This window comes from Odocoileus virginianus, chromosome 33 (genome assembly GCF_023699985.2).
Source record: "Odocoileus virginianus isolate 20LAN1187 ecotype Illinois chromosome 33, Ovbor_1.2, whole genome shotgun sequence".
NCBI lineage: Eukaryota > Metazoa > Chordata > Mammalia > Artiodactyla > Cervidae > Odocoileus > Odocoileus virginianus.
Window position 1 is genome coordinate 40087704 of NC_069706.1, and position 23996 is coordinate 40111699.

Below are 23996 nucleotides of genomic sequence, written 5' to 3' on the forward strand. Positions count from 1 at the left end.
GCGGCCCCGCCCACGCGCCCCGCCGTGCTTGCGTCACCGCTCACGCGCCCCGACCGCTTGCAGCTCCTCCTACGCGCCGCGCCGCGCCTGCGTCACCGCCCAGCCGGCTGGATCTGGTTCTAGCCGAGCCCGGCCGGCCTGACATGCGCAGTGCGCGGGGGCTGCGGTGGCCAGGAGCCGCCGCGCTCCAGGCTACACCTGGCGGCGGGGGACCCGGAGGTCAGTACTCCCAGCCGGGAGGGGGCCGTGGGGGGCTCGGGATCTTGTCCCGCGGGGCGGGGGCGGCGCCCTGCAGGCCGCGGACTCGGGGCGGAGACCCGGCCGGCCTGGGCGCGCTCGCCGCGGCGCGGGCCCGGGCCCCGAACTGCGCCTCGGCCCGTCCGCCTGCCGCCGAGGCCTCGGGCCCGCCGCCCCCGCGAGAGTTCCGGGCCCTCGCGCGTCTTCTCGCTCTGCCGGCGGGCGGCGTCTGCACCGCGCTCCCCGGGCTGTCCCCTCGTGGGGCCCCGCACTCGGGCCTTCGTAACCGGAGGCCTCCGCGGCCCCGCGAGGCCCACCCCCGCAGCGTTAAATGTCAGGGCCTGGAGGCGGAACCCGCCGGGGCATTTACCGCTTTGCTTGCGAAATCGCTTGGGTGTGAGTAACTCGTTACTTGGCTCTCTGACTTTCTTTTTTTTAAATTCATTGTTACACTCAAGAATTCTTGGAAGGGAGGAAAAAAGCCAACCAGTAGTTCCCTAGTGTTCTGAAATGATTATGGAAATTACAGTTAAAATTACAGTTAACGACGAACGACGTGATGGGGTAGTAACGTGCTTTGTTTGTCTTTTTTTCCTGAACAGTCTTCAGCCTGGTGCCTGGAGGGCCGCCGGGCCCCCGAGAGGCCCGGGTAGAGGGATCAGCACTCGGCCCCGGCCGTGCAGGCTTCTGTACGAAAGGCCCGGGGCTCAGGAGCCGCTGAGGAGGACAGTCCAGAGCCTGCTGGGTCGCCGTGGGGCCAAAACGTCATTGAAAATCCTGTGCAGAAATGTGGGGCTTTGCTTTGAGCGAAGCAGTGTCGGAGTGGGAAACCTGGTGGCCCAGGCCCACCTCGACTGAGCGGGGAAAGAGGTCTTGTACGTGTTTCTTACATTAAGATTCTGATTTTCCTTTAAACGGCAATATCAGGGCTGCCAAACTAGGAACAACTTGGCTAATTTTTCGGGAGTTGCTGGGAATGACGCCTTCTGCATGATGAACATGGCCCACAGTTCCTATACTTGACTTTTCACTCAGCTCTACCGGTGCTGACTGTGTGCTGCTGGAACGGTGTTTCCAGGTTAAACGCAAAATGCAGCCTGAACTCTTCCTGGACCTCATGTCTGCAAAGGTGAAAGGGCAGCGGGCTCTCCAGGGAGGAGGCGGGCGTAGCCGTGGCCTGCGCAGCGGCTTCTGTGAACACTGGCCGTCTAGCCCGGGTGACCTTTGCCTTCACATAGCTGGGATGGCCCACGTCAGGCTGTTGACTGAGCAGAGGGCAGCTGGGCCGCAAGCCTGTGTGGGCCTCCTAGTAGTGAAGGTTTCAGGGAGGGTTGTACATCACCCTCGTTCCTAAAACCCAAGGAAGGCCCGCGGGGCAGTGCTCCTCATGGACATCAAAGCTCCTGCGGAAGACAGCTGACACCTGTTTGCTTCCTGGATGTGGGTGAGAGCAGCCTAGAAGCCTAGCCGAGGTTCTGGGAAGCGATGAGGTCCTGAGGGTTCATGATGATGCATGCCCGCTGTAGCTGGGAGGGGCTGTGGGGTCCTCCTGGCCGGGCGTGTGACCTGTGCCTCCTGGTGGGACAGCTTGGCGTTTCAGGCAGCCCCTTCATGTCCTTAATTAAAGGACCCTGAAGACTGGGTGAGGAGCCAGGTTTCACCTGTTCAGGAGACGCAAGCCGCTCCCAGCTGCACCTGGTTAAGGACTCGCTGAGCCCAGCTCATCAGGAGCCGATGGCCTCTCTGGAAGCGGAGTTGCCCCCAGACTTGGAGTAGATGGTGGGGCCCCCTGTCAGCCCTGCCTTGGAGGGCTGGAAGTCTTCCCAATGTCGCGTGTTCTGTGCTCCCAGGCCCCTCTGCCGTGTGTTCTGAGGTCTCATCTGAGACCTCTAACCTTGGGAACCATGTGGGACTGCACACTGCGCTCCTGTCCCCTCAACCTGCAGGGCACCCACGGTCCCCCTGAGCCGGGCGCTCCTCACCCCAGCCTCCTGGAGCCGTCCCCCAACGGGCCTGTGTCAGCTCTGTTGTGTCCCCTGAGGCACCAGGCGCAGGCCTGTCCACACAGTGCCCTGGAGGGGAGGTGCTGGGTGCACCAGGTCCCCCGTGTCCAGACTCTGGGCCTCGTGGGCTGCTGCTGACTGCCTCTGCCTGCCAGCAGGCATGGTGCTCACTGCCCCCACTGGCTGACTGGTGGGGGGAGGGGGGCATGTTTGTATTTTCGCTGCACTTGGCTCTCTGGTGACCACAAGTCCCCGAGGGCTCCCCCATCCCCCACGGCTCCTCCCCAGTGTGGGGTGTCCCGCCTTCCAGCCCTCCCTGAAGGCTCTAGCCTGGCTTCGCTCCCTTGTCCATTCAAGGGCAGGAACAGATGGGCGGCCTTTGTAAAGGTAGAGGGAGTGAAGCAGCATTTGCAGCATCTCAGGACTTGCTGTCTCCAGGAATCTAATCTGATCTTCACAAACAGGGCTCCAGTCTCAGGGTGTTCGCACCAGGCCTCCTGGACACAGGTGAGGGTTCACAGTCTGCCCTGGCTGGGACACCACCACCACGTCTCTCCTGGCCAGAGGAAGCCAGAAGCTGGTTCCAGCACAGCCTTGGCAGGTCTCCCCCGCCCACGTCATACAGGCTCACGCTCTGGGGGCCTTGGAAGGATTTGTCCGGCTGGTCACCGTCTCCCTGGCTTCAGCACCCTGATCTGTGTATCCTGTGTCTTCTGGCTTTTCCTGTGTACATAGACATAAACGTTCGTTTTAATTCTTCGGTCACAGGAGAAGCAGGGTGAAAGTTAAGTCTGGTCCTTGGTGCCCCCAGCCTGCTGAGTGCATCCAGGCTCAGCCTTGGTTCCGAAGCTGGTCTCTGAGGAGGGCCAGTGTCTCCCACCCAGGTGGAGGGCAGGTCCTGCTTGCAGCCAAGGCTGCAGGGTTTGAAGAGATTACTGTGAAAGACCCTCCCCGGAGCCCTGGCTTGTCTGGGAGGGCCGTCAGCCTGTGGCTATGGTGAGACCCGCCCACAACCCCGGAAACCCTCTCCTCTTCCTCTGTGCCTGAGGGGCTGGTCTCACATAGGATTCGTCTGTGTGTGTGTGTGTAAAGAGGATCTGATATGTTTGTCTTACTGTCCAGGCCCCACGAAGAAGGGACTGGAAGGGTGGAGGTGGCCTTGGGAAAGGGACGCCCTTCCTGAGGAGAGCCCGGGGCCCTACGTGGTGTCAGAGCCAGAGACGGGCTGGGCCTGGTGGGGTCCAAGTGCGGGCTCCGTCTCACCAGTTCGGAGGCTGACTGGGTTTTAGCCGCTCTTCCACTGTGCGTGTTGCCAGTGGATGAGAGTGGCCCCGGGGGTCGGGGGGTGCATGAGATCTCACTGTCCCCTCGTGTTTCTGCGCCCGGTGGGTTGATGACTCGAGGCTGCGTGCCGTGATCTGGTCTCCTGGTTCGCTCATCTGAAGGCTCTGCAGCGTCCGGATGGAGGGCCCGGCTCCGAGGGCCGCCCAGCAGGGGCAGCCGCTGTCCCTGTCCTCCAGGAGCTCACTTGGTCCGGCCGTGCGCTCCTCGAGGCCAGAGCCCGCGTCTGCTTCCCGCCAGCACCAGCGCCTCTGCGGGGCCAGGACCCACGGCAGCCCTGCGTCCCCGCCGCTCACAAGGTTGCTCACAGCCCCCTGCGTCCTGTGCTTCCTTAAGTTTGGAATTGTTTTAACCAGGGCGCTGCAAACAAAAGGGCGAGCAGCTGTTTCTGAGTCAGCAAAGGTCACTCAGCGTCATGCCTTGGAATGAGCCCTTAGAGAACCTAACGGTTTGGACCTGCATTTTGTATTTTTAGGGGTAACCTAAATCTCAGTGTCTCCGCTGTTTCTGCTGTGAGTGTGTAGGGAGGCTGGGCGGAGGGCTCATGGAGTCTGCATGTTGCCTCCCAGGTTGCATCTAGCTAATTGCAAAATGCAAAGTTTTATTAAAGTATCTAGGAAACATTCTCTCTTTTGTTATTTATCTTAAGGGAAAAAGTAATTGGCTACTGCAAGTAGTGCTTGGTCGCTGAGCTGTCTCCACGGACTGTGGCCCACCAGGCTCCTCCGTCCACGGGGTTTCAGGTCTGCCCTTCACTCCACAGCGTGCGTCACCCTTCTGAGTTTGAATAATTGCAGTAATGCGTCTGGTGAAAGTTTAGTCCTCAGTGGAGCAGCGTCTCCTGGGAGCTGCAGGTAGGGACTGGGCTTCCTGCCCAGGACACCTGGCTTCACACCGGAAGAGTGGGCTGCATGGCCTGGGGAGGCACCCGCCCTGCAGCCCTGAGCTCTGCAAGAGGAGGCAGGGCTCTGGACCTTGGCAGTTGTTGGACAGAGACCTGTGGTTGAGCACTCTGGCCTCCGAGCAGTTCTGGAGAGGAGTTGTGCCCTTTGGGGTGCTGTCTAGCCTGTACAGGCGCCGACAACCAAGCAGAGGCCTGGACCCTGACACACACACACACACACACACACACACACACACACACACACACACACACACACACACACACACACACACACACACACACACACACACACACACACACACACACACACACACACACACACACACACACACACACACACACACACACACACACACACACACACACACACACACACACACACACACACACACACCCCCCCCACACCCCAGGGTCACTGTGATTGTGACCCCAGTCCTCACACCTGGGCGAGGGAACACCTTACAGCTCAGACCTGGTTCAGGCTTATGTGTTACAAGGATTTTTAACACACACCTTTCTAGTCTACTAATTGTGTGGGGTTGGTTGAGAGGTTTCACCCTGACAGAGCAGGTGGGTTATGGGCTGGTGGGTGGGGGTGCTGCCCTGCAGCTTGCTGACCCCCATTCCCAGCCTCCCCTGCCCCTATATATAAGCGGTCAGCCAGGAGCAGCCCCCTTCACCCCAAAATCCCAACTTGGGGGCATGCCTTGCTGGCCCAGCCAAGTCCAGGTACCTGCAGGTGATGGTGGGGGAGGGGAGCTGGACCCCTAGGCTGCGGTGGATGCTCTTTACAGCAGGAGACTTCTGGGGCCCATGTGGGCAATGGGCACCGCCCTCCCCTCGCCGGGTCAGCCCACCCTGGGACCCCCAGCTCCTGGGAGCTGCTGGAGAGATCCCACCCTCGGGCCGCAGTGAGGCCTGGGGCATGGCCTGAGACCAGAGGCGGCCCCGGTTAGCTCGGGGTCTTGGAACTTGCCCATCTCTGAGGGAGGAGAGCCCGCCAGGCCCATGCCGACCCACAGCTGTGGTGTAGCCCGTCAGCACGAGATGGTGAGGGCCCCCAGCACGACCCCACTCGGGCCATCCCAGCTGAGCCTTTCTTGGCCCCTCCCCAGACCTGGGACCCTCAGGGTGGAGAGGCAGACTCTCTGCCCCCTTCCCAAGCATCAGGGCCTCTGGGTGGGAGCTGACAGGGGTTCCAGGCTCCACTGGGAGCCCATGTGTGTGGTCTGGGAGGCTGAGGTGGTCCAGGCCTCAACCCTGGACCTCACTCCATTACTCACCCCACACGGTGGGACCTGAGAGCCCTGGGGGGCCGCACTGACTGGCTATCTCCACATGCACATGGAGCAAGAGAGCCTCACCTGAGAGGTTGGCACGGGGCCAGGGTGCAGGAAGGCCCCAGAGAAGGGACACTGACCTGGCTAGCAGACCCCTCTGTGCCCTCCCAGGTCTGTGCTGGGCCCGCCAGCCTCCTTTCGTGGCTGAAGACTCTGCTCCCCGAGGTGGAGGGAAGGGAAGAGTGGCTGAAAGAGGCCTCTTTGTAACTGGAGACCCTTGGTCACCTGAGTGTTTGCAGGGCGCCAGCCCTTCGTGTGTCCTGATAGAGAGGTAGTTGGACCCTTCAGATCCGCCCACGGCCCGCGGCCTCCAGGGAGTGCCTGGGTCCGTGTCCCGCCCTCCCAGACCCACGCTGGCTCACATTTCTGCTGCCCTTCTGCAGTGGGGGGCAACCCTCCTGCCAGCCCCCTTCCCGCGTCCCCTCCATGGGGACAGCGGCACCTTGGGCCAGGGGCTCATCGGGCCCCCCACGAGCCCTCGGGGTGGGCACCCAGCTCCACCCTCGCCAGGTCTCTGATGGGGGCCTCTCTGGCCTGGGGGCAGCAGCCAGCACCCCGTGAGATCAGACAGGTGGCTGGGACCCCCATGTCCTAGGAGACCCCCTCCTGTCCCTTCCCTGACCTGTCCAACCTGCTGGCCTCCCTCGGGGGTCGGTGTTGGCCCATTCCCAGGACCTTCCCCGGGACTTGGGGCTCGGTGGCCAGTGCGATGACCCCTACGTGACTCAGAGGGGCCGGGCTCCCTGTGTCCAGTGTGGTTTCTCCATGAGCCGGGGGTGGGGGTTGGGGGGGGTCTCCTAGACCCCAGCCTGCTGAGCTTGGGATCTGTGACAGCATAAACAGACCTGGAGTGCGTTGTGCTGGAATAAGTCACTGTGATTTCACACACGTAGCGTCTGCAGCACAAGGAGGCAAACAGGAGGGTGCAGAAGACAGGGTGGTGGTTACAGAGCCGGGAGGCAGGGGCAGGGTGGGGCGGTAAGAGGCTCAACTGCAGGACAGGTGGAAGCCGAAGGGCTGGTGGTGAGCGCTTCCCGGGCAGCGATAGTGATACCAGCCCCTGGGTTGGGAAGATCTGGAGGAGGGCGTGGCAACCCACTCCATTACTCTTGCCCAGAGAATCCCATGGACAGAGGAGCCTGGCCGCATACAGGTCATAGGGTTGCAAAGAGACAGACACGACTGGAGCAACTTAGCACGGAGGCACACATGCACGCCATGAGGTCCTTGGAAGTAGGAGCTCACGTCGTGTTTCGAGCCAGTGTCACTACAGGGGAGAATATGCTGCTTTCAAAATCTGACTTTATTCCCTGTCAGCAGGAGTCTGGCTGTGAATGGAGTTGGTGTTTTAGGCATGGGTGTGACTTTAAAACCTGCACATGCCCTGGGGCAGCCGTCTGGTCCGGGCCCTGCCCCCACCCCGGCCCTGCGGGGCTGCTTGCGTGCGGGGGCGTGTGTCCCACCTCAGGGAAGGCACCTCCTGTGCAGGTGGGCCGTGTGTCTCACGTCAGGGCTGCCGGGTGTCTCCGGGTGCAGCCCTGAAGCTCCACGAGGCGGTAAACCCCAGCTGGTTTCAGGAGAAGGCTGAAGCAGTGGGGAGAGCATCTCTCTCGTTTTAGAAGATTCCGGGAGGAGTGGGTGTGGCGTGGGAGCACAAAGGGCGTCAGGGGTTGGCATCCAGGAGGAACCTGCCTGCCAGGGGTCCCACTGTACCTCGCTCTCCGGGGTGCGGGCTCTGCACATGGGGCGTGCGGGGGCAGCGCCCAGGGCTCCCGGCCAGCACCCTTCTGAATTCGCCTCGTCCGGCTTCCGGGAAGGTCCGGGAGCTGCTGGCCTCCACTCTAGTTAGGCTTCCTGGGGGCGGGGCGGGGCGAGGCGAGGCGAGGCGGGTTGCATCACAGCCCTGGCACCTCCGCCCCTCCTGCTGCCCTCAGGCTTGGGGGGCGGTCCTCACAGCTCCCCAACCCAGGTCACGGGCAGAGGGGCCCGGCACAGGCCGGGGGGTCCCAGTTCCTGTGCTGCCCCCTTCCGACGCCCTCACGGAGGTTCCTGCGCTTCCAGGGGTCCGCGTCCGCATCCGTGTCCCCGGTGGAGCAGAGGGTCCTGGAGAGGAAGCTGAAGAAGGAGCGGAAGAAAGAGGCGCGGAGGCGGCTGCGGGAGGCGGGCATCGCTGCGGCTTCAAGCCTGGCGAGCAAGCGCTCGGGGGCCGCGCTGGCCCTGGAATACCTGTGCAGGTGAGCGGGGCGGGGTCACCGCCTCCGCGCGGTCGGGGCGCTGGGCCTCCATCTCATCAAGAAAACGAGAATCAGCTGAGCGCTGGACAAGACGATGGCCTCAGGGTTTCCTTGAAAGGCTCGTGGGCGCGTGATGGCGGTCGTGTCATCAGCCTGTCACTCCCACCCCCGTCACCTCTCACCCTCAGCATCGTTACCGCCCCGCACCGACGCTTCCCTCCAGGAACTGTTCTTTCGTGCGATCCTGGACACCCAGCCAGGGGCTGGGGTTGGCAGCCTGGAACCGGTTCAGGAGCAGGGCTGCTGGGGGCCCTCAGGGCGGTCTGGGAGGGCAGACAGGCCTGGGCACGTGTGCGGAGTGAACCCAGAGGTCGGCCAGGAAGGGCGCGGTGGAGACGGTGGGATTCTGGAGCCTTCTCGGAAGGAGCTGCCCTGCCCAGCAGCCCTGGGGCTTGGTATACAGCAGAATCCTCCAGATTCCTGGACAGGGCTGAGCACCCGTGAGTCAGCTGCAGGGCATCCTTTCTGCTTCTCCCCTCCCCTCCTCTCCCCTCTCCCTCTCCCTCTCCGCTGCCTTGGCTAGAGCTTGGGGACCCCGCCCCGGGCCTGGGCAGGGCTCACACGTGCCCTGGGGGACAGATTGGGGGCTGCCTTCCCCCCAGCCCATCGGAGCTCGGCACAAAGTGGGGGGCACAGGCCGTGAGCAGGACGGTGTCCGGGGGGGCCTTGGCCCTGCCAGGATTCCTCGCGGGGCGGGGGCACACTCCCCACTGAGACCTGCCCACTGTCTGTAGGAAATCCACCTTCGGTTCAGTGCCACCTCCTCACAGGAAGGTCCTCGACCTGCAGTGACCACCCTTGACAGTGTGGAGCCCAGGGGTCAGGAGGCCACCCGGCGGAGCAGCCTCCCCGACCCTGACCCTGGGTGACCTCTGCGAGGTGGAGGGTGCCATTGGGACCGAGGCCCCTCGTGTACACCTGGTCCCGTCCAGGCGCTTCCACCTGCAGCAGCGGCCACAGCCTCGGGGCCCGCTGGCACTCGGGGGCGGCTCTGCAGACGGTGGTCCCAGGGAGTGGGTGGTGGACCCACCCTCGATCCCTGAGGGACCAGCTTCCGGAGGTCGCCAGAGCTGTGGCAGCGCCTGAACCAGCCTATCCGCCACGTCTGGGAGGAAAGCATCCTCGTGGGGTTCGCTCACCAGGCCGCCGCCCCTCTGGAGGGTGGGGCTCAGCCCTCACTGCCCCCCCAACACACACATACACACGAGCGCGGCCTCCCTGCTGACCTCTGAGCTCACTGCAGTCACACAGACCCTTTCTCTGCAGGTTCTCCCCTGCCGGGGGCCCAGGATCACTGGGCGATGTCCGCCTGGTCCTGGCGTGTCTGTGGGCCCCACACCCCCAAGGCCCCGCCCAGCACCACTTTCTCCCCAAGGGTAGGGCATCTGAAGCCAGTTCAAAGCCCCCAGGCCCCGGCGCCACCTCTGGGTCCCCGCTGACCACACTGGCATTGAGTTGACCCTGATTGGAGCCCTGGGTCAGGGAAGAGGCATTGCTTTGGGCAGACGCCCTGTCCGTCGTCGTCAGCAGTGAGGGAACAGCGCCAGTGGAGCCTCAGGCCCCAGGTGGTCCGTCCCTCCCAAACCCTCGGACCTCTCAGGAGGGACCGAGACCCTGGGGGAAGTGAAGTTTTCAGGGGAGGTGAATGGGCCAGGGCGCGATAGGGATGGAACCACAGGTGGGGGACAGGGTGGGTGTTCCTTCTCGTAAAGGCCGATCTGCTGTAGCAGGAGCCAGACCCCTCCGGGAGGAGGACTCTGCAGAGCGGGGGATGCGAGGGGCTAGGCTCACGCAGTGGGAGCGCGGCCCGCGGGCGGCCTTCGGCTCGCGGGGGTCCCGCCAGGGGGCGCTACGCCGCGGGGACCTCAGCCCTATCCGAGAGTCGCGTGTCTCTGGGTGATTGTGTCCTCCCGGGAGGGACGCGCAGGGGAGGGGTTCTCCACTGGCCCAGGCGGACGATGAGGTGGCTTCCTGATCACCACCATCGGAGGAGTCCTAGGGCAAGCGGGGGCCCCTCGGGGTGGCCTACAGGGGCCTTCCGCGAGGGGATGGCGGGGGACCGCTGACTCCCTGGCCTGGCGGCCCTTCCTTGGGCCGCTTCTAGGCCCCAGCTGGTCCCGTGCGCCCCTGCGGATGGGGAAGGCAGAGCGGGGCCCTGTCCCGCGTGCACCCGGATCACAGGCTGGGCGGCTCGGCGAGGAGGCCCTCCTGCCGTCCTGCAGCCGCAGAGCCGCCCTCTGCCCCTCCCACGCGGCCGGCAGCTCGGGGCCCAGACCTCCGTCCGCCTCGCGGCCTCCATCCCAGTGTTCGGGTCTCCACTGGGCTCCGGCTTGGCCTGGGCTTCTCCCAGTGTCCTGGTCACCCGGGGCCCAGCACATCCAAGGCCTCAGGGACCCCTGTGTGGCCCTCGAGGTCGGGGGTCCTAGCTGCTCCCTGCCTCCCCTCCCCCATCCTCCAGGGCAGGAAGGCTGTGCCTGCCCCTCCAGGTGATCAGGTGACCCTGCCTGATCCGTGTTTCTGGAAGAAGGACCGAGTTTGTGAAATTCAGAGTATTTCCGTTAGAATCATAAAACAGTGGCTACGAAGAAAGTGGCCTTGTGCCCCCTGGGCCTGATGTCCCAGCTGAGGGCCCCCAGCAGGCGAGCAGAGACCTGGCGAAGACTCCTGAGACCCCCGACCGGTGCCGCCCTCCCTGTGAGGATCCTCTGCAGATGCCCTGGCCCTCATCAGGGAGAGGCCGCCTGCGCCTCCCCTCCGGGACCTGAGCCGCCCTGTCCTTGTTCCCCAGCTGGGCCCAGAAGCACGAGGACTGGAGGTTCCAGAAGACGAGGCAGACCTGGCTGCTGCTGCACATGTATGACCGTGACCAGGTGGGGCTCCTCCCCCTGGGGCGGGGAGGCCTGTGCACACGGGGGGTGGGGGGCACACGTCTGTGCACACGGGGGAGGGACGCCTGTGCACACGGGGGCGGGGAGGCCTGTGCACACACGGAGGGGCAGGGGAGGCCTCTGCACACACAGAGGGGCAGGGGAGGTTGGTGTGCACTCAGGGTGGGGGAAGGCCTGTGCACACTCGGGGGGTGGGACATGTCTGTGCACACTCGGGCGGGGAGGCCTGTGCACACGGGGGGTGGGGGGCACACGTCTGTGCACACGGGGGAGGGACGCCTGTGCACACGGGGGCGGGGAGGCCTGTGCACACACGGAGGGGCAGGGGAGGCCTCTGCACACACAGAGGGGCAGGGGAGGTTGGTGTGCACTCAGGGTGGGGGAAGGCCTGTGCACACTCGGGGGGTGGGACATGTCTGTGCACACTCGGGCGGGGAGGCCTGTGCACACGGGGGGTGGGGGGCACACGTCTGTGCACACGGGGGAGGGACGCCTGTGCACACGGGGGCGGGGAGGCCTGTGCACACACGGAGGGGCAGGGGAGGTCGGTGTGCACTCAGGGTGGGGGAAGGCCTGTGCACATGGGGGGGACACGTCTGTGCACACTTGAGGGGTGGGGAGGCCTGTGCACACTCGGGGGGTGGGGGAGGTCGGTATGCACTCAGGGTGGGGGGAGGCCTGTGCACACTTGAGCAGCAGAGGGTGTGGTTGGGTCTCCCCATGATGGAGGGGAAGGACCGGCTAGCAGTGCTTGCTTGGGCCACACTAGACTCGGCCTCCCTCCAGGGGTGGGGAAGTCCTCCCCCTCCCGTAGCCTGTGTTAGGAGGACAAGGAATCATGGAGCTCACGGAGGCCTCGTGGGAGAACCCCGCTGAGCCCTCCGTCTTCCCAGAGATGAAACTGGGCCCAGAGGGAGGGACTCCTGGGGGTCAGGGAGCAGAAGCCCTGCCGGCTTTGCCCAGCGGCTGGACTCAGCCACAGGGCTCCCGGCTCTGGGGCCGCCACTCCAGAAAAGCCACCGTCCACGTGTTTGGAGGTCTTGCCCACTCTGCCCCGCCACGGCTCCTCCGCTGTGTCCGGGAGACGCCGTCAGACCCAGCGGTGCACCTCTCTGACGATGGGGCGTCCACCAGCAACGGTCCCGCTGTCTGTGCGGGGTCTGTGCAGAACCGCGCTCGCCGGGGACCTGCCCCCGTCTCCTCTCTGGCCTGGCCCGCCCGGCCCTGCGTGCTCAGAGGACAGTTGCGGGGCGCCTCTGTGCCCGGCGTGGTGGGCTGGGCGTGGCCGGTTCGCGGCGGCTTGACTTCGATGTCAGTCGTGTTACTCGGGTGGCTGTCAGCTTTGTTCCTGTGACGTCACTCCTGACGCCAGTGACCAGCACGTGCCTGGGGGCCGCTTGGAGCTGGGCAGCTGCCTCCTGTCTCACGCTCGCTGTGGCTCAGTGACCCTGTCCGGGACTTTTCTGTTTCCTTCTGCTGCCGCCCCGCCGTGGACTGCAAGTTTCGCATCAGCCTAGACTCGCCCGTTTCCCTGGACGGGCTGTAATCCGTTTCTTTGGGGCCGTCATATCCATCGGGACGATAGTCAGAGTCATCCCAGTTAGGAGGGGCTCCCCCGGTGGGGACGTCGAGGGCCGCCTCTGCGTGCACAGGACGGGGTGGGGCTCTTCCGTGGAGGAGGCCCTGCGCAGAGCTCTGACGTAGGCCGTGCGCTGCGGCGCCTGACGCGCAGAGGCCGGAAACGCCAGCCCGCGCCCCTTCCCCGCAGCCCTCCCCACTCGGCGCGCGGAGCACCCGCCTCTTCTCAGGTTCTGGAGTCCGCGGGGCGGCAGCCGCTTCTGACGTGGACCCCAGCCCCTGTTTCAGCCCGCGCTTGCTCCTGCTTCTGGAAGGCCTGCGCAGCCAGCCCAGGAAGGACGGGCTGGGGGTCGGGAGGGGCTGAGCAGGACTCCCAGGTCTCAGCCTGAGCTTCCCCTTCTTGAGACCCGGCATTCTCATCCATCGCTGCCCCAGAACACTGTCACCTCTTCCTGGATTCTCTTTGTCCCAAGAGACTTCTCTCTCAAAATGATCTGCCTACTGTTAGCGGCGTTTCAGGAGGGCCGACTTCTGTCAGCCCCTGGAGCATAAGGAGAGCCTGTGCGGGGAACGGGGGTGCCGTCTGGGAGCAGCTCCTCGGGGTGAGCCCTGGACACCCGCTGTCTCCACGCACCACCCACCAACCCTGACCACCTTCCCGCCCCTTCCAGGTCCCTGACGAGCACTTCCCCGCCCTGCTGGCCTACCTGGAGGGACTCAGGGGCCGCGCCCGCGAGCTGACAGTGCAGAAGGCGGAGGCGCTAATGCGGGAGCTGGACCAGGCGGGCGCCTGCGCCCTGCCGCCTGGGGGGACCCAGCGCGCCCGGCAGGTGCTGCAGCTGCTCTCCTAACAGGCAGCTCGGGGGCGCCTGGGCCCCGTGGACCCCAGCAAGGGCAAGGGCCCTGGGTCTTCTGGGTCCTGCACCCGGAGGGCCTGCCTCTCTCTCCTGACTCCTCGACCAGGAACTCTTCAGAGGGGATGACGAGTTACCCCCTCCACGGTAGAATGCGGTCACTCTGAAATGACCTAGCCTCCCGGTGGCGCGCAGGCTCCCACAGAAGCTTCTTATTGTGGGAAACATCTTGTCTTTCTACCAGGACTATGCTAGAGGTCAGAGCTGGCCTTTCCTGCCGACTGCAGCCCATCCGCATGGGGGCATGGCCCCCTCCTCCAGCGGATGGTCCCTCCCATGCGTCTTCGAGGCCACCTGCCTGCCTTCGCTGATGGCCGGGCTGAGGTTCATCCATCGTGCCTCCCCCTGGCTGTATTTTCAATAAAAAACAGGCCCCTGGGGGCCGAGGTTCGTCACATGACTCATCTTCTTCCCAGAGGCCCTGAGTGTGGGCTCCGTGGCCTCCCTGGGGTGGAGCTTCTGACTGCGGGGCTGACGACTGCGCTGCTGCCTGCATTTCCAGGCGCCAGCAGGGACCGAGCACTGCCCCCCTGCAGGTAGCACCTGCCCAGCCCTGGGTCCCCAACGGAGCGCCCGCGTCCGGCACCCGGAGGCCGTGTTCGGAGAGTGGCCCGGCCACCTCGGACGGTCGGATGGGTGGGGGGATGTTTCCGTCGACCCGGCCTGGTGCGCTGCCCTCGGGCGTGGTCGGCGTCCAGCGCTTGCGGACATGCTGGGGCCGGAGCTGACAGGACACCAGGTGCAGCGCTCTGCATCCTGGGAGCCAGGCCCCCGAGATGGGCCACGGGGATGGAGGTCATGGGGGTAGCGCCCACCTGTCCCCACAAAGACACACACCTACTAGAGCCTCCGCCCAGAAACGGGGTTCCCCAACTCTGCCACGCAAGGACACCCCCCGGGGTCACCGTGGTTCCCAGTCACGGCCGGGGCCTCTGCCCAGCCCACCCCGCAACCCCTGCAGGATGAAGCTCCGTCCTTCCGCTGTGCCCGGGGCGAGGCGTGTTCTCTCAGCCCTGAATCCAACGCCCAGGTGTTCCAGACCGACAGGAAGAGGGCACAGGACTGCCCTCGGGGTCCAGTGGTGAAGAATCCACCTCGTACTGCAGTGGACGAGGCTTCGATCCCTGGACAGGGAAACTAAGATCCCACCTGCCTCGCAGCTTTAAGCCCTTGAGCTCTGGAGCCTGCGGACCACAAGTAGAGTCAATGCACCGTAACAAAGTTTCCTCCTGACAGGACGGAGGCCCCACAAGCCGCAACTGAAGCGGCCTTGGAAGTCACTGACTTCGCTGAGATATTCCGAAAAAAGGATAATTGCCAACTTCAAGCTTCAGCTCCGGACGCCATGAGCCGGGGGCCACAGCACAGCCTGACGGGCATGGCTGTCAGCTGCCCGCTGCACCACGCTGTCCCCCGGGACCTGGCCATCGCTCAGGGTGCAGGTATGGGAGGCCACGGGACATTCTGTCTCCCTGGAGCCCCTGACCCTCCAGCCTCAGGCCTGCTGGCGCCCCCTGGAGGGACTCGGCCAGGCTACTTTTGGGGGAAAGTCCAGTGTTCCAGCCTGACTGAGGCTCTGCCAGCCTGAGGGGAGGTGGGGTGACTAGGATCAGGACCGAAGCCAGCAGCCTCCGCCCCCCGCCCATGGCCTCAGGTCCTGGAGAGATGGGGCTGGAGTACACGTGAGCCTCGTGCCACCAGACACACATACCCCGCCCCACACCGACACGCATGCCCGAGCGAGTTGGAGTTAAAACTGGTCGTGGTGCCTACAGATTAGGAACACTTTTAGTTAGTAGCTCAGTTGGTAAGGAATCTGCCTGCAATGCAGGAGACCCGGGGTTTATCCCTGGGTCGGGAAGATCCCCTGGTGAAGGGGACGGCTACCTACTCCAGTATTCTTGCCTGGAGAATTCCACGGATAGTGGATGCGGCCGGCTACACTCCATGAGATCGCACAGAGTCGGACACTACTGTGTGACTAACTTCCTTTATTTTAAAGTTCTGGAGAAAAATGAAATGCATGCAGCCGTGGGATTTGGAAATCAGGGCCGGTTCTCATGATTCCTGACCCTGGAGGAGGTTCAGGGCCTGGGGGGAACCAAGCGCCATAGCTGAGAGGAAACGCCCAGGGCCACCCCCACCGGTGAGCGGGTGCGCCTGTTACTGACGGGATGGAGGGCAGGTGGGGCCCCTGCCCTCAGCTCCCCTGGTTCTCCAGGAGCACTGGGCACTGGCCTGGGGTCAGTGGGGCAACAAAAGTCCAACCCAACCAAGAGACAAATCCTGAGAAGAGAAGGTTCGACAGCCCCTCCCCCCTCCCCTCCCCAGGCCCAGTGTGCCATCAGTGCATCCAGGCACGGCCACCCACAGCCCTGCCCGAGATCCTCAGGAAGCTTCTCCTGCCCTGCCTCACCCCCAAGATCTGTGTGCTGACCGGTGTCTCCTGGGTCGTTCCATGTGAACCTCTGGAGGGACACGTGCCTTGTCACCCGGCTCCTCCCACTCCGACCCTGTCCTGCTCACGGGCTCACGCCCCAAGGGCAGCCTCCCCACATGGTCACTGACACTCAGCGCGGGCAGACCTTTTAATTTGTGCTCATCTGATGCCCGCCACCCCCCCCCCCCCCCCCCCCCCCCCCGGCTCCAGGAAGGCCCTACGGCCCCAGCTGTGAACCCATGCCTCCCTTGTTCCAGTCGGTTCTGTTGGCGAGCTCCAGGAGGGCGGAAGCTACGCCTTGTTTGCCCGTGTCCCACTGGCAGAGGTGGTGTTGGGCAGGAAGGGCTGTGATCTCAGCTGACCTACACGTCCTGGCCCGCTCCCCACCCACCGCCAGCTGCCCCGAGGTGCGTGGCCTCCACCGAGGGACCAGGAGCTGGCTCGTGGGGAGGGTCTGGGAGATTGTGGGGCAAGAGCTTGGAGGAGGCCTCCCTGCAGACTCCTACGACCCGCCTCACCCCAGCCTGGCTGACCCGCTCTGGGCAGCCGTTCTCCTTCAACTGGCCCACCGCCCACAGGGCACCCAGGAGCCGTAGGAACAGGGTGGGGTCTGCAGGGGACCCTGCGGGCCCAGGGCCTGGCACAATGCAGAGCAAGCCGGGAATGCTGGTCCGAGGTTGGCCTCTGGGTGGATGTCGCCTTGGGGCCCAGCAGCCCCGGCTATCTCCCTGCACCCCAAGTTCAGGTGGGTGACACCCCTGTGCCTGGCACGTGTTGGCTGGTGACGCGGGCCCTGCTGGGGAACCGGATGAGGGCCAGTGGGGAGGGGAACGTGGGAACAGGGACAGCAGGAAGCCTGAGGGGCCTGTGGGAATGTGGGGGTGCGGCACCTGCTGGGGGGACCCCGGAGGACGGGCAGGGGCCCCGGTGTACACAGAGGCATCAGCAACACTCCAGGGTCTGGGGGTGGAGCGGGGACAACACCCAGCTCTGCCCTGGGCTGTGGGGCCTGGGAGGGGGAGAGGAGGGCCAAGCTGGGAGGGGCCTTCCAGCTGGGGAGCACCCCATCTCCCACGGTGCCCAGATGAGGCTCCCTGGCCCGGGACACACAGCCCGTGGTGGTCGCAGCAGAGAACCAGGTGAGGGGCTGCATGTCTGTGTCCGACTGTCCTGTCTCCATCACCCACAACCCAGAGCAACTCAGCTTCCCCCCATCCCAACCCCGGGGCCCTCGGCCAGCCAGGCCTCGCAGTCAGCGCCCCTGCAGCCTGGGCACTGCGCACAGCACCTGGGCAGACGGCCGCGCGGTGAAGGCAGGGGCGGGTGTGGTGTCCAGGGCCGCGGCGCTGAGGCCCGGCGGGGGCAGCAGGCGGTACCTCTGCAGGAGGCCCGCAAACAGCAGGAATAGCTCCGACCTGGCCAGGCTCTCCCCCACGCAGACGCGGCGGCCTGCGGGTACAGGGGGCGCCGGTGGGTCCCGGAGGCTTGGGGGAAGCTCCGACGGCGGGGCCCTGAGCTCGGAGGCCCTGGGGACCAGGCCATGGCCGGCGGGGGCTGCAGTACCTGCGGAGAAAGGCAGGAAGGCCGGCCGCTTGACGAAGCGCCCGTCGACGTCCAGGAAGTGGCCGGGGTTGAACTGGCGGGGCGTCTCCCACTGCGTCTCGTCCAGGAGCACGGAGTTCAGCAGGGCCAGCACGGGTGTGCCCTGCGGGGGCGCCAGGTGAGCAGCCGGCCGCTCTCCGCAGACGGGGAGCACGGGAAGCCCTGCTCAGCATCTGTGTCCCCGAGACGCCGTCCCAGCCCCATCTACCGCGGCCGAGAGGAGAGGGGGGAGGGTCTGGGGCGCCGGGGACCTGCCTCGCACCTTGGGGAGCAGGTAGGGGCCCAGCTGGGTGTCAGCGACCGTGCACCGCGGCGCGTGGGGCAGCAGCGTGATGAAGCGCTGCACTTCGTGGAGCACGGCGTTGGTGTAAGGTAGGGCGTGCACGTCCTCGGGCCGCGGGAGCCGGGCTGGCCCCAGCACGCGGTCCAGCTCCTCGTGTATAAGGCCTGCCGGCGAGGCAGAGGCCCAGCATGCTGGGACCCCGCCCTGCGCCCCAGGCCCCGCCCCCTGAGACCCCGGCCCCACCCCTGCGCCCTGGGCTCCGCCCCCTGAGACCTCAGCCTGGCAGCCTGCGATCCGGGCCCCGCCCTGCATCCCGGGCCCCGCCCCCTTCGACCTTGGCTCCGCCCTGCGCCCAGGGCCCCGCGGAGACGCGCCCCAGGCTCACTCTGCACGCGCTGGTGCTTGCCCATCAGAAGGGCGGCCCACTGCAGCGTGGCGGCGGTGGTCTCCGTCCCGGCCATGACCATGTCCAGGACACAGGCCACCACGTTGGCCTCAGTAAACAGGCCCTCGGGGTCTTTCCCCTGCAGAGGTGGGCGGGGCCGCGCTTAGCCGGAGGCAGGCTCCGTGAAACCCCCACGCAGACAGCCCCGGCCTCGAGAAAGGCGTCGAAGACAGGCGCCTCCTAAGTCAAGGGCTCACGCGGCCTCGCAGACGCCCCGCGTCTCAGGTGAGGTGACCGAGGCTCGGAGGCGCCCGGCCAGGGAGTGGAACGGCATGGCGCAGGGTCGGCCAGCTCCCTCCCCAGCTCTCTCCCCCAGGCGGGGCCCCAAGATTCCCCCCTCCCGCGGCCTCTTCGGCGGGGGCAGGTCTCGCCCACACCTGACCCTGCTGGATCAGGGCGTCCAGGTAGCTCCGCTCGGGCCCTCGCGGGGGTGTGCGGCGCCTCCGCGCCTCCAGGAGGGCCCTCAGGATGGCCCGCACCTCCTCGATCTTGCGCAGAACCGGCCGGTGCAGCTGGAGAAGGGCCCCGAGCCGCGGGTAGAGGTTGAAGAGCTGGGGGCGGGCAGGGCCGCGCTGTGAGGGCTAAGCGCGGGCCTCCGCCCGCAGGTGGGGCCAACTGTGCGGACCCGCAGCGCCCCAGGCTCCCGGCAGAGGTGCCACCCTCCCTCTCCCTCCCCGTGGGACGGCAGCCCCGGGGGCGCGGAGGAAAGCCTCCACCTGGGTGCGCGGAGGAGGGGCCAACCGACAGGTTACACAGCCGGGGTCCGTGCAAGTCACAGCAGGCGGCTGTAACCGGCCCCGCTCCACACCCACCAGAGCAGGTGAGAGGGAGGCGGGGCAGGACCCGCCTTGGAAGTCACTGACTTCGCTGAGATATTCCGAAAAAAGGATAATTGCCAACTTCAAGCTTCAGCTCCGGACGCCATGAGCCGGGGGCCACAGCACAGCCTGACGGGCACGGCTGTCAGCTGCCCGCTGCACCACGCCGTCCCCCGGGACCTGGCCATCGCTCAGGGTGCAGGTATGGGAGGCCACGGGACATTCTGTCTCCCTGGAGCCCCTGACCCTCCAGCCTCAGGCCTGCTGGCGCCCCCTGGAGGGACTCGGCCAGGCTACTTTTGGGGGAAAGTCCAGTGTTCCAGCCTGACTGAGGCTCTGCCAGCCTGAGGGGAGGTGGGGTGACTAGGATCAGGACCGAAGCCAGCAGCCTCCGCCCCCCGCCCATGGCCTCAGGTCCTGGAGAGATGGGGCTGGAGTACACGTGAGCCTCGTGCCACCAGACACACATACCCCGCCCCACACCGACACGCATGCCCGAGCGAGTTGGAGTTAAAACTGGTCGTGGTGCCTACAGATTAGGAACACTTTTAGTTAGTAGCTCAGTTGGTAAGGAATCTGCCTGCAATGCAGGAGACCCGGGGTTTATCCCTGGGTCGGGAAGATCCCCTGGAGAAGGGGACGGCTACCTACTCCAGTATTCTTGCCTGGAGAATTCCACGGATAGTGGATGTGGCGGGCTACAGTCCGTGAGATCGCACAGAGTTGGACACCACTGTGCGACTAACTTCCTTTGTTTTTAAGTTCTGAGGAAAAATGAAATGCATGCCGCCATGGGGTTTGGAAATCCATGCCCGTCTTCACGATTCCTGACCCTGCAGGAATTTCTGAGGGCCTGGGGGGAGCCAAGCGCCATATCCGAGAGGAAACGCCCAGGGCCACCCCCACCGGTGAGCGGGTGCGCCTGTTACTGACGGGATGGAGGGCAGGTGGGGCCCCTGTCCTCAGCTCCCCTGGTTCTCTAGGAGCACAGGGCACTGGCCTGGGGTCACGTGGCTGGTGAAGTCAGGAGCCTCTCCCTGCCCCCACCTCGCTCTCTGACTCCCCCCCAGCCCCCAGGCCAAGAACAGCGACCTCTACCTGCACACTTGGCTTCCCCAGGAGGACCATGACCTCGTCAACGAGGCCCAGCAGGGACACGAACACAGGATCCCGGTAGTCGAACCGCTGGCCGAAGAGGAGCGCGAAGGTGATGTTGGAGGGAGCCCAGCGGAGTAGGGCCAGCGGGAAGGGCTGGCCTGTGGGGGGAGAGAGGCTTCAGGGCTGTGGGCTGTGCAGGGCAGAGGCGCCCTGGCCCCCACTCACCTCCGTAGCTGTCCAGCTGCGCCATGATGCACCTCAGCTCCTGCAAGACCTTGTTGGCCACGGGCGCCCTCCCCACGCCCAGGCCATGGAGGGTGCGCACGGTGAGCTGGCGGGCGGCCCGCCAGCGTGGACCTGAGGAGAAGAAGACGCCTGCGGGCCGCACACGCCCAGTGGTGAGCGGCCCTGGGGCAGGATCCCGACGGAGCCTCAGGGCCCCCAAGCCCCCAGCGCCCCCTCCAGCTGGCGTGGTGGGCCCAGTCCTGGTGTGCCCCACCCCCGTTGCTCTGGGCCTGCCATGCGGGCACCCTGGTGCTCCCCCTGGGCCTCATGGGAGCACTCACCATGCCTCGGCCCCTGCTGCACCCCGCCCCCCCCACACACCTACCCCCGCCCCCGTTGATGAGCTGGAAGATGGCAATTGGGGGCCGGCCAGCCAGCTCCTGCCCGGCGCCCACCAGGGCCTTCTTCACCGCCTCGTAGCCGGTCAGCACCACCGTCTTCTGGTGCCCAAGGTGCACAGTGAACACTGGCCCGTACTGTTTGGCGAGCTGGTGGGAATGGGCAGGGCTCATCCTCTGCCCCACCCGGGTCCCTGGGGGGCCCTCACGGCCCACCAGCCACTTCTATCCTTACCGCTCCCCTGCCCATTCTGCAGATGAGCAGACTGAGGCCTGGGGGTGGGCAGTGAATTGCTGTGGATCACACAGTGGAGCAGGGCCGGCCACTGCTGTTTGCCGGCAGCTCTGCCCCCAGCACACGGATGGTGGCCTCCAGGGCCCGGCTCTGGGCATAGGCCTGAGAGCCCTGGTACCTGCCACCTGGCGGGGTGGCTGCCCCAGCTCAGGGCGCTCCAGGGTTCCCCGAGGGACTGGGGCTCCTGCACCCCCCCTCCCCCACAGGGCCACCAGGCAGCCTCCTGGGCAGTCCCTGCTGCACCACTGCGCGTGATCAAGGCGGGAGCTGAGCGGGCATCAGCTGCCCAGCCTTGGGGATGGGCCAGGCCTTCAGCCCCGGGTCAGCTCACTGAGCGCAGTGAGGGGTCCAGCCTCAGCCCAGCTCAGGCAGCCACTTCCTGCAGAGTCCCCCGCCTCCAGGCACCTCTGTGTGCTGGTCCTGCTCATTTGTTTCCAGACCACGGCTGCGGGTGCCGCTCCCAGGAGCACCCACCTTCTGCCCTCTGCCACCCCAACCTGGGCCTCCCGTGGGCATTCATCAACTGCTGCCTCCTCCAGGGAGCCCTCCTGGCCCCTTGCACTGCCCATCCTCTTCCTTCTGGGGTGGACCGTGCTTCTCTTCTCAGAGGCAAGGTGGGCCCGTGGGCCTCCTGTTCCATGTCAGGCCAGTGCCAGGCTGGACACAAACCTCCCACTCCATGGGGGTCCTGGAAACTGGGGGCTCAGCTTTCCCCCAGATGGGGTAGGCGGGGGCCCAGGGCGCCCACAGGCCCACGTGGACCCACCTGCATCAGCGCCTGGTCCTGCTGTGCCGCCCGCAGCAAGTGCAGGTTCCCGATGAGGGGCAGGGGGCGCGGCCCCGGGGGCCATCGGGAGGCTGGGGTGCGGGCGCAGAGCAGCCCCCAGAGCGTCAGCAGTGCCAGCAGTGCCAGGAGCAGCAGGGCCATGAGTCCGGCGGGTGGCGGCCAGCTCCCCTCCCGGGTGCTGCCTGCCCTGCGCCTTATGGGCCTCCTGGGAGGGCGTGCCGGCACCCCACCCTCCCGCCACCCCACCACCCCGAGAATGTGGAAGGAGCAGTTTGCAGGGACAGCCAGGCGCTTAAAGCGACAGGCGTGCCTGGAATGTGGGGGCCAGTCTGTGCCAGGGGTCGGGGAACCATCTGGGGAGCAGACGTCCAGTTGGGCCCTTGGGGCCTCCTCAGCCCTTGCCTTGTTGGGGGGACACAGCGCGGTGACCATCTGCCCCCTGCACCATCTGCCTCTGCCCCGTCTCCCCACCAGAACCAGGGCTCCAGGGCCTTGGGCCCCATCCTCCCTAGGCTCTGAGCCTCCCTACCTGGGAACCCCGCAGCCCCCCCAAGCCCACCACCACCTGTGTCCACCCAGCACCTCTGCCTGGGCCAGGGCGGGCACCAGGTCTACATGGCAAGCGCCTCAAATGCCAGGGCTCCAGAGCCCAACAGCGAGCTTGCCAGAGTGACGGAGTGCCCCTTGGGGGCTGTGGGAGCCCGGTCCCCCAGGCAGACGGCACTGGCCTTCCCAGGACAGGGTGGGCGTGGGGGCGGGTCGGCTACGCAGAGGGGACCAGCCTGCAGGCCAGGCCGCTGGGGCGGCAAGTGGCGGGTTTATGAGCCCTATCTGTCTGGGCTGCACTCTGCTCCAAAGCTTGGAGGCCCAACTGGGAGGAAGGAGGTGCCCCTTTGGAATCGAGCTCCGAGTGGCCAGAGGGCCGGTGGCCCCAGAAGCGGCTGGGCCTGCGCTGGGCCTCCTGCCCACCACTGGGCCCCTCATCCCGGGCCTGTCCCCTGTGGTGACATCTGTGCCCCTACACCAACCCCAGAGCCAAGGCAGCCTGTGGGCCCTTACCCCTCCCAGCCTCCATTTGCACACCTCCTGTGATGGGGTGCTCACTGCCTCACAGGCAGCCCGTCCAGATACACAGTCCTGGGGCTGCCAGGAGCGGGAACTCATCTCTAAATGCTGAGTCTGGGCCTTTTGGGCTGAGCAGTGGTTCCCAAGGTCCCTACTGGGTGCAGAGGCTGGGGGCCTGTCTGCCCAGGACAGTTCAGGCAATTAATTCAGCGTGCGTGTATTGAGTTCCTGTGTATTACCAGGCTCTCTAGGAGCTAGGGCTATAGGAATGGGTGCTACAGGGATCCTGAAGTGCCCTCGCAGCCCAGCGGGGGCAGGTGGGGGGGTGTGTGGCTATGACTTTGCACAGAAAACCGCTCGGGTGTTGGAGCTGGAGGGTGGGTCTCAGGAGGAAGGGCGTTCGTGAGGAGGGAACAGCTTGTGCAGAGCCTGCAGGGGTGGCACGGAGCGGGGGCACTGGGCAGCCCTGGGTCACGGCCATGGAGCCACACTGGGGGCCAAGCCCCTTGGGATGGCAGTGTGGTTGTGGGGCTGGAGGGGAGCACGCATCCCTGTCAGGGGCTCCGCTCTGGGGCCTGCTGGGCGGGGGCCAGGTCTTGGTGCTGCCGCTGTGCTTGGGGAGCAGACGTGGCCCCCGCAGCAGGACTGAGCTGCAGGGAGCCCGTCTCAAGACCCTTCCTGACGGGACCGCCCCTGGTGTCTGTCCTGGGGCCTCCAGCTGCTGACAGCCTGTCAGGGTGGCTGGGTTTCCCGGGGAGGGAGTGGGCTCAGCTCGGTGGCGCGGTGGCCCGCGCCCCAGGGCTGCATGTGGTGGGCCCTGCAGCATCCACTCTGAGTGACCCACTGCTCTGCCTGTGTCCCATCCAGTGAGGGGGGCACCACGGGGAGGGTCCTGGGAAGACCCAAACTGGCTGGAGCAGGGCGCTGGGTCTAAGGACGTTCCCCCGACATTCACGTCCACCCAGAGCCTCAGAACGGGGGCCTCTTTGGAGTGTGGCTCTCTAACCAAGTCACCTTGCCCCTCATTCGATAACAGAGGCA

General features: G+C 65.7%; 2 protein-coding genes across 6 annotated transcripts in view; one reads left to right on the plus strand and one right to left on the minus strand.

The window, feature by feature from the left end:
• The window catches only part of CHLSN (cholesin), a 67363-nt gene extending 53469 nt beyond the window's left edge, over window positions 1–13894 (plus strand). For 3 of the 5 annotated variants that reach the window (XM_020882345.2, XM_020882346.2, XM_020882343.2), the window contains exons 3-5: window positions 7887–8059; window positions 10908–10989; window positions 13257–13894. In XM_020882345.2, coding sequence (XP_020738004.1) covers window positions 7887–8059; window positions 10908–10989; window positions 13257–13436 — 435 coding nt within the window. In that variant the 3' untranslated portion in view covers window positions 13437–13894. The other 2 variants (XM_070460611.1, XM_070460612.1) reach the window with 2 other exon arrangements.
• Window positions 13895–17177: 3283 nt separating this feature from the next.
• Window positions 17178–22031, minus strand: CYP2W1 (cytochrome P450 family 2 subfamily W member 1). Its single transcript, XM_020882336.2, has 9 exons — window positions 21870–22031; window positions 20796–20958; window positions 20411–20560; window positions 20186–20343; window positions 18647–18820; window positions 18210–18348; window positions 17804–17988; window positions 17503–17644; window positions 17178–17388 (listed from the first exon to the last, which is right to left on the minus strand). The coding sequence occupies exons 1-9, from the start codon at window positions 22029–22031 to the stop codon at window positions 17192–17194; spliced, it is 1470 nt and encodes a 489-aa protein (XP_020737995.2). The 3' UTR covers window positions 17178–17191.
• Window positions 22032–23996: the final 1965 nt, after the last annotated feature.